Below are 9,031 nucleotides of genomic sequence, written 5' to 3'. Positions count from 1 at the left end.
GATGAATGCGAGGCGATCTAATAGAAGTGTTTAAAATGTTTAAAGGATTCAGTGATATTAATGCGGATTACTTTGCAATTGATCGATCAAATAGAACAAGAAGAAATCACAAATTGAAGATAAGTGGTAAAAGATTCTCGTCGTACGAAGCTAAACACTTCTTCAATCGAGTTGTTAATGTTTGGAATTCTCTACCCTGTGATGTCGTTGATGGTACAACAGTTACGGCCTTCAAGAACAGATTTGACAAGTATTTTGAATCCTACCAGCAACCAAGATATTACTCATTGTCGTAATAACGTTAAGTTCCTTCGAATACTGGTGTCCTTGTCCGTTTTTATCGCCCGGTTAGTGGCACCAGTAATGGTAGTTCTTTCCTCTTTCCTACATAATTTCCATGCAGTTTTTTCATGCTGCATGGTTCTTTTTCCTTTCCTGCCAGCTTTGGCTGGAGGGATGGGGGGGGGGGGGGATGAGCCTTCGCCTTTGCTGTCCTTTATCTTCCACCTTTGATCAGATAGTTAGTGTAGCTTGTCACAAAGAGCCTCGTAAGGACCAGCAGGTTTGCTGTTGTTTGTTCTTCCTTTGTGTTTTTTTGTGTTCCTTTGTGTTCTCCCTTTCCCTCTCCCTCCCTCTCACCCTTCCTCTCGCTCTTGCTCGTGCTTCCTTTCTCCCTCTCATCCTTCCTCTTGCTCTTGGTTCCCCTCTCCCTTTTTCTCTCGTCCTCGCTTTCATCCTCCCTCTCACTCCCTCTCGCTTTTGCTTCCCCTCTCCCTCTCCCTCTCGCCCTCCATCACCTTCCCTCTCGTTCTTGCTTCCCATCTCCCTTTCCCTCTCGTCCTCCCTTTCACTCTTGCATTCCTGCTTTTCCTTTCCATTCACTCTCGCTCCCTCTCACCCTCCCTCCCATTCGTGCTCTCTCTCTCTCTCTCTCTCTCTCTCTCTCTCTCTCTCTCTCTCTCTCTCTCTCTCTCTCTCTCTCTCTCTCTCTCTCTCTCTCTCTCTCTCTCTCTCTCTCTCTCTCTCTCTCTCTCTCTCTCTCTCTCTCTCTCTCTCTCTCTCTCTCTCTCTCTCTCTCTCTCTCTCTCTCTCTCTTTCTCTCTCTCTCTCTCTTCCTCCATCGTGCTGCTTCTCCTGCCTGGTCGTAGTCCCAGGCGGTGGTCTCGACAACAGGGTGTTTATGTGTCTCAGGGTCCTGTAAATGAACATAAAACTATCAATTGTGAGAGAGAAAATAATCTTTATCAGACACAGGCCCTGCACCGAAGCGTGTGAGCGGACGGTGTTCAGGGGCCAGCCAGGTATCACGCACGAGTCACGCCCCTCAGGTGGGGGTGGTCGCCCTCTGACCAAGGCGCTGTACGACAGACTGTTTTCAAATTATACTGAGCACAATAATTGTGAAGACACTGGGGATGATGATAATCGTGGTACAGGTAAAAAATGTCACGAAATGTATCAGTAGCGCGTCAGTTCCTTCACTACACCCGCCTCAAGACTGTTACTGATTGTAAAGAGCTAAAAGTCAAACAAAATAAGGAGGCACCATTGACGGGACGCTCGGCCAGGACCCACACACCCAAGGCTTAACCTTGCACACAACCATGTCGAACGCGTCAGAGCGTCACACCGGCTCGCCTAGCCACCGCCGCCCCGCGTCTCATCACGCCCACGTCACGCTGAATCCCTCCACGCTTTAAGCATCCTGAATGCACTTTCTCATCTCACTCATTTCTCTCCCACCTTGCTCTCTCGCTCAATCCTCTTACTTCCCGTTTTTTTTTCTCTCTTATCCTCTTTTTTTCTCATCTTCTCATCTGAATCATTTCTCTTCCTCTTTCCTCTCTCCGACACTCCTCTTAGTTCCTATGCTCTTCTCTTATTCCTTCTCTTCCCATTATCTTTTGTGTTTCCTAATTTCTTATTTCTCTCCCTCATACTCATTTTAATTTCCATTTTCCTTTCTTTCCTACTTTTTTTTCCCATTTTCTTCATTCGTGCCAACTCCTTTCTCATTTTCTTCTCCTCCTCTTCCTCATCATCCGTTCATTTTCTTATATCACTCCATTTGCTTCCCGTTTTCTTTTCTATTCCTCCTTATGTTTCCATTTTCTTCTCTCGTTCCTCCCCATTCCTCATGTTTTTCCCTCTCATTTCTCTCTCCATTCTCCTCCTTATATTTTCTCATAATCCTTTATCATCCACCTTTCTCTCTCCCTCATCCTCCTTTTACTTTCCATTTTTTTTCTCTCCTTTCTTTTTCCCACTTTCTTCTCTCCTCATCCTGCTCTGCCTCCTTCTCCTTCCCTTCTACTATACCAGTTTTTCTTCTCCTTCATCTCTCTTATCCCTCTCATCTATTTTCTCTGCACAGTCTTTTCTTTCCTTCTCATCCGTCTCACTTCTCTTCAAACTCGCAGCTCCTCTTTCTTTTGCTTTTCTACATTTCTCCGCCATCTGAATTTCCTCTCCTCTCTTCCTCTCCGTCAACTCCTTCTTTTCCATTCCTTCCTCCCTCCTTCCTTTCCCTCCGTCAACACTGCGTTTCTTTTCCTTTCCTCTGTCTCTTTTTCTCTCTCCTCCATTTCTCCTTTTTCCTTCCCTTCTTTTCCCTCCTCTTATCCTTTTTTTATTTCATTTCTGTCTTCTTGCATTTTCCAGATCGAGACTCACCTGAACTTCGCAATAATTATAGTTGAGTTAAACAGGTGACACTGAGGAATAAATGTCTGTTTCTCCATTTTCCTGTTTGTCTGTTAGTAAGATATATGTTCGTCAATTTTCCTGTTTGTCTGTTAGTAAGATATATGTTCGTCAATTGGAAATTAAGGATAAACCAAGAAGTAAAAGACGACATATAACCTAAGTGCAAAGTTATTTCATGGGCCGAGAAACAATTTGCAAGTTGTCGGTACAAATGCGGATTGCCAGGAAACAGTTGAATACGACAGTCAAACATCTTTTTTTTTTTTTTACAACAAAGGAGACAGCTCGAGGGCACAAAAAAGGAAACAATAATAAAAAAAAAAGCCCGCTACTCGCTGCTCCTAAAAAGAATCCAAGGAGGTGGCCGAAAGAGGGGTCAATTTCGGGAGGAGGGGTGTCCTGATCTAAGAAGCACATAAATTAATGAATAAGAATAAACGAGATGAAATATACTGATTGTTTTCTCCCAAATTGATGGAAGTTACGTGAATATTACCGGTACTATTCGGAATGTGACGTAAATAATTAAAAGATCAGGCCCAGACTCTTCTTACAATGCCTGCGAGCACGCGCGTTCCCCCACAAGTCGGGATATAGTTGCTTGTGAATTATTACCGAACAGTCAATAAGATATGTATATTTGACCTCTATTCAGGAGCAGTAAGTAGCGTTATTTTTTTTTCTTTACGCCCTTGAACTGTCTCCTTAGCTGTAAAAAAAAAAAAAATATGTAGCTACAGTTTTCTCTCTATTTTCATGCCTTTAAGTTCCTTTTCTCTCCTCCCTCTCCTCATCCTCCTCCTTCTCCTTCTCTTTCTTTACCTTTCTTCTTCTTCTTCTTCTTCTTCTTCTTCTTCTTCTTCTTCTTCTTCTTCTTCTTCTTCTTCTTCTTCTTCTTCTTCTTCTCCTTTTTCCTCTTCTTCATCTTTCTTTGTTCTTCTTCTTTCATTTTTTTCTTTATCTTCTTCGATATATAACAAAAGCAAAACAAAACATCTACACGAACAAAAACGAAAACTATTACCGCAGTGATGCAAATGCTGCTGCTGATGATGATAGAAAAATAACTATTCCTCCTCAACCTCCTCCTCCTCCTCCTCCTCCTCCTCCTCCTTCTCCTCCTGCTGCTGCTGCTGCTGCTGCTACTACTACTACTACTACTACTACTACTACTACAACCAATAATAATAATTATAAAACTAGCACTACTACTACTACTCCTACTACTCTACTACTACTACTACTACTACTAACAACAAAAACAACAACATTAACAACAACAACAACAATATAATAGTCATAGCAAAGACAATCATAAATTTAACAACTGCAACAACAAAAAAACACAACAATTACATTACATTACTAATAATTACAAAGTCAACACCAGCAATCATTAACAACACAGATTCCCTTCAGCATCAGTATCAGTCTCGGTATCATCAGGTATGAGTTAGACTTACAAGTTAAAGAACCAAGCCCTTCCTTCCTTTTCCTCCTTTTCCTCTCCCGCTCTCCCTCCCTCCTCCCCTTTCCCTATCTTCACCTCACCACAGCTGGCCTTCCCTCCCTTCGCCGCGGCGCCTCTCATCACAGGTGGGTGAGGTCACAGCCTTGAGCTGAGGTGAGCTCGGAGGCGTACCCCGGAGCGTGTCACTGTGACCTCGGCTTCTTTGACCCCGCCACTGAAGTGAGGGAAGCGGCGCGGGTCAAAGAGGGGAATCGTTAGGGCTTAGAGGGAGTGAGTGCTGCATGGGAGGAGGAAAGGGGTTGAGGGAGCTCCAGGAGGTCAGTTGAGGTGAGGGTGAGACACGGTGAGGACGTGACCTCTCTGCTCTTTTTGTGTGTGGAAACTTGGAGGGGCTTGTATGGCGGAGGAGGGTGAGTGTTGCCGAGTATTTGTGTTGTTACAGGATTGATGGTAAAGAAAGGATAGGAATCATAGGATAGTATTAATAGGTGAATGCGTAACACGGTGTGGACGTGACCTCTGTGATGTTTCTGTGTGGAGACATGGAGGGACTTGTATGGCGGAGGAGGATGAGCCGGGTATTTGTGTTGTTACAGGATTGATAGCAATGATAAGATAGGATTGGCAGGATTGCTTGATAGGTGCTGAAACAAGGTGAGGATGCTGACCTCTCTGCTGCTGTTGTGTGTGTGTGTAGTGACCTGGAGGAACTTGTGCGGCGGAGGAGGGCGTGTTCCTGGTTATTTGTGTTGCCATAGGTTTGATATGATAGGATTGATTGACGGGTGAAGGCAAGACACGGTGTGGACGCTAACCTGTGCGCTTTTGCTGTGTGTGTAGCGACTTGGAGGGACTAGTGTGGTGGAGGAGGGCAAGTGTTCTTGGATAGTTGTGTTGGTTCAGGATTACTCTGATTTGCGATGACCTCTGTGTTGAACCTGTGTGTACAGTGACTTGGAGGAACTTTAGTGGTGGGGAATGTGAGTGTTCCCATTTATTTGCATTTTAAGATGACTGAATCGAGCTCGTAATGTCCCTCCTGCTTTCATATTGTATGATTCCTTAAGTTACGTATTACTGTTTTGGACAAACGACTGCACTTGATATTAATCAGTTGTTCAGTTTAGAAAGCGGATTTTTCTCATGATTAACTTTATCAAGTCTCTATATATTGCTGCGTCTTATTGGTTTATACTTCCCATACCTTATAATCATCATAATTTGTCCGAATTCTTCCATTTAATTCGCACGAGTAAACATTATCATGTTAACAATTTCTTCTTAGGTGTAGAAACATTTAAACTATTATGATGTCTCAGGACAGGTGCCCGACTTGTGACAGAAGTAGGTCTTTTCTATCAATAAGTTTCTTTAAACATTCGATAAAAAGCGTATGTTAATTTTAGCCCTGACTTCAGGAATGTTGAAGTGTGTGTACTATCATATATTTACTTATTCATATATTTATTGACTTATTCCTCCCTCTTCCTCTCGCCCTCCCTTTTGTTCTTCCTCTCCCTCTTACCTTCGCCCTCGCAGCTCTTGCTCTTTCTCTCGTTTTCCCACTTGCCTTCCCTTTTGTTTTGCCCTTCCTCTCCGGTTTCGCCTTCCGTCTCCTCGATCTCCCTTAATCTCTCCCTCTCGCCCTTCCTCTCGCTCTTGATTTTGATGTCCTTTTCCCTCTCTCTTTAGCTGTCCCCCTCCCTCTCTCAGTACCGTTATCTCTCTCCCTAGCCCTCCATTTATTTCTTTTGCTCCTACATCCCCTTTTCCTCCCTTTTGCTCTCATTCTCGCCCTCATTCGACCTCTCACTTTCGCTATTCCTTTCGCTCTCCCTCTGGTTCTTCTCCTTGCCCTCTCTCTCCCCCCCTCCCTTCCGTCTCTCTCGCCCTCACTCCATCTCTCTCTCTCTCTCTCTCTCTCTCTCTCTCTCTCTCTCTCTCTCTCTCTCTCTCTCTCTCTCTCTCTCTCTCTCTCTCTCTCTCTCTCTCTCTCTCTCTCTCTCTCTCTCTCTCTCTCTCTCTCTACTGTTGAACTTACCAAAAACAAGTAATGACCTCCACAACTTTATCGTGTCATTTTCTTTGGCGCAAATTTCCCTTTATCAACGTGTTCTCTTCTACCCGCCAGAACATGCTGTGTCGCTACAGGAGAGCGGCTGCAGGAAGGGAGCGGAGGAGCAGAGCGGCAGCCTTGGAGATGGTGATGGACAGACACAGGAAGGGAACGGGAGGCAAGGAAGCGATGGGAAGCAAAGGAAAGAGAGGAAACAAGGCAATATGGCGGAGGATAACAGACATCACAGTCCTCAGAGGCAAGCAGGCGGCGGTAGGCAGAGAACAGGCAAAGGGCGGCACGAAGGCGGCAAGAGGTCAACACACGCCGAGAATCAGGCAATCGGCGGCAGGCGTGGAGGCGATGGTGGCGGGAGGCAGAGAGGAGGCAGCAGGCAAAGAAAATCATCAAAGAGGCAACAGTGTGTCAGACGGGAAGATGGCAGCGCGGAGCAGGTCCAGGCAGGGAATGTGTGGCAGGGCGGTCACGCCAGGAGGCCGCCGCAGTCCCCAATGGCCAAGTTCCTGCTGGATTATGTGGCCGCCGCCCCCACAGGTGAGTCCAGGACGCTGCACGGTCCAGCCAAAGTAATATTTTGCATGTTTCGTACAATATTGCAATAAGTGAGCTAAAATAAGCGAAAAATTTGTAGGAAAGTTATCTTCAAGTCAAGCATTAACTCTGTTAACACAATATTGTTAGCGGAATGCTGTACAGTTACTTTGTTTAAAACTGTTAGTGTAATATTTCATTTAAATCCCACAAAGTGCGGCAGCACCATGTACACATGCAGACACATTACAACCCGCGTTCCTGGTCACTAAACATTTCGTTCCTCCTCACCCCGCAGGGCTGGTGACCGTCGGAATGGCGGTGGAAGCGTTGGTGGGTCAGCCGCTGCCCTGCACCCGCGGCCTCTCCGTCCCCCGCCTCAGGAAGCGCGTGGGCGACATCCTCACCCGCAACGCACACTTTCAGGAGGCGCCGCCGTGCGCTCCCCTGACCAGGCGCCGCCGGTACGGCCTGGCGGCGGCCGTCTCCAGGCAGCGGCAGTGCCGCCACGCTAGCGAGGATGCTTTCGCCATCGACGCCTCCACGAGGTAAGGATAATTAGGTCACTATAGACACAATTATGGACGCTCCTCTCTTTGTAATTCTACGGTTTCTTGCAACACTTTTCGTTACTTCGTTGATGAGTAGTGAAGTGTGAGTTGAAAGTCGACAAAAGAAAGTAAAATTTTTAACAACTTTCCTTAACGGTAAAATAGTAAAATTTTCTTAGCATCTTTCCTTTGTTTATGTGTGTCCCTTCCCTATGGACCACAAGACATCCTGCTCACACCTCCCTCGCCCACAGGAAACACAGCACACAGAAGGAGGCCAAGGATGACCCGCCGCCGCCCACACCACCAGAACCAGTCACCTCTCGCATCGAAGAGCACGCACCGCTTACCGCCCGCTCACTCCTGGAAATCGTTCTCGGAATATCTATAGAACCAGTCAACGGACACGCCACGCTACCCGTGCAAGAACAAAAACAAGGACTCGCCCAATGGCCAGCTCCAGATATTACTCACTGGTCCATCCAAGATTCAAGCCAAAGGCCCACGCAAACCCAATGGTCCGATCAACAGCAAGCCCAATGGTCCAGTAAACAGCCATATCAAGGTTCCAATCAACAGCAAGCCCAATGGTCGAGCAAACAGCAAGCCCAATGGTGCGGCCAGCAGCAAGTCCAATGGTACGGGCAGCAGCAATCCCAATGTTCAAGCCACCAGCAAGCCCAATGGTCCGATCAACAGCAAGCCCAATGGTCAAGCCAACAGCGAGTCCAATTGCCTGATCAACAGCAAGCCCAATGGTCAAGTCAACAGCAAGCCCAATGGTCCGATCAACAGCAAGCCCAATGGTCAAGCCAACAGCAAGCCCAATGGTCCGATCAACAGCAAGCCCAATGGTCAAGTCAACAGCAAGCCCAATGGTCCGATCAACAGCAAGCCCAATGGTCAAGCGAACAGCAAGCCCAATGGTGCGATCAACAGCAAGCCCAATGGTCAAGTCAACAGCAAGTCCAATGGCCTGACCAACAGCAAGCCCAATGGCCTGATCAACAGCAAGCCCAATGGTGCGATCAACAGCAAGCTCAATGGTCAAGTCAACAGCAAGTCCAATGGCCTGACCAACAGCAAGCCCAATGGCCTGATCAACAGCAAGCCCAATGGTGCGATCAACAGCAAGCTCAATGGTCAAGTCAACAGCAAGCCCAATGGTCAAGTCAACAGCAAGCCCAATGGTCAAGTCAACAGCAAGTCCAATGGCCTGGTCAACAGCAAGTCCAATGGCCTGGTCAACAGCAAGTCCAATGGCCTGGCCAACAGCCAGTCGAGTGGTCCAGCCAGCAGCAAGTCCAATGGTCTACTTGAAGACTTGCCCTCACGCCCGCCCACCAATCCCACTCGTAGCTATGAAGCATAACAAAAACACTCACACACACAAACACGAGCTCAAGGGTGCGTCCAGTGGCCCAGCCCTCACCACACTATAATAGCCAAAGATACACACACACACACACACACACACACACACACACACACACACACACACACACACACACACACACACACACACACACACACACACACACACACACACACACACACACACACACACACACACACACACACACACACACACACACACACACACACACACACATAACCCTTACCCACCAACCAACACCCACCGAAACACATACACTCCCCCCCCACCACACCCACACCCATATGTGCACAAGCAAA

At 46.9% G+C, this 9,031-nt stretch overlaps 1 protein-coding gene across 1 annotated transcript; it reads left to right on the top strand.

The window, feature by feature from the left end:
• Positions 1-6,745: 6,745 nt before the first annotated feature.
• LOC127001444 (circumsporozoite protein-like) lies at positions 6,746-8,708 on the top strand. Its single transcript, XM_050865972.1, has 4 exons — positions 6,746-6,788; positions 7,084-7,333; positions 7,591-7,708; positions 7,824-8,708. Exons 1-4 carry the CDS (start codon positions 6,746-6,748, stop codon positions 8,706-8,708), a joined length of 1,296 nt encoding a protein of 431 aa, XP_050721929.1.
• The last annotated feature ends 323 nt before the right edge of the window (positions 8,709-9,031 follow it).

Source organism: Eriocheir sinensis, chromosome 21 (assembly GCF_024679095.1).
Source record: "Eriocheir sinensis breed Jianghai 21 chromosome 21, ASM2467909v1, whole genome shotgun sequence".
Taxonomy (NCBI): domain Eukaryota; kingdom Metazoa; phylum Arthropoda; class Malacostraca; order Decapoda; family Varunidae; genus Eriocheir; species Eriocheir sinensis.
The sequence above is the reverse complement of the archived record's forward strand: the minus strand, read 5'-3'. Positions and strand labels throughout refer to the sequence as shown.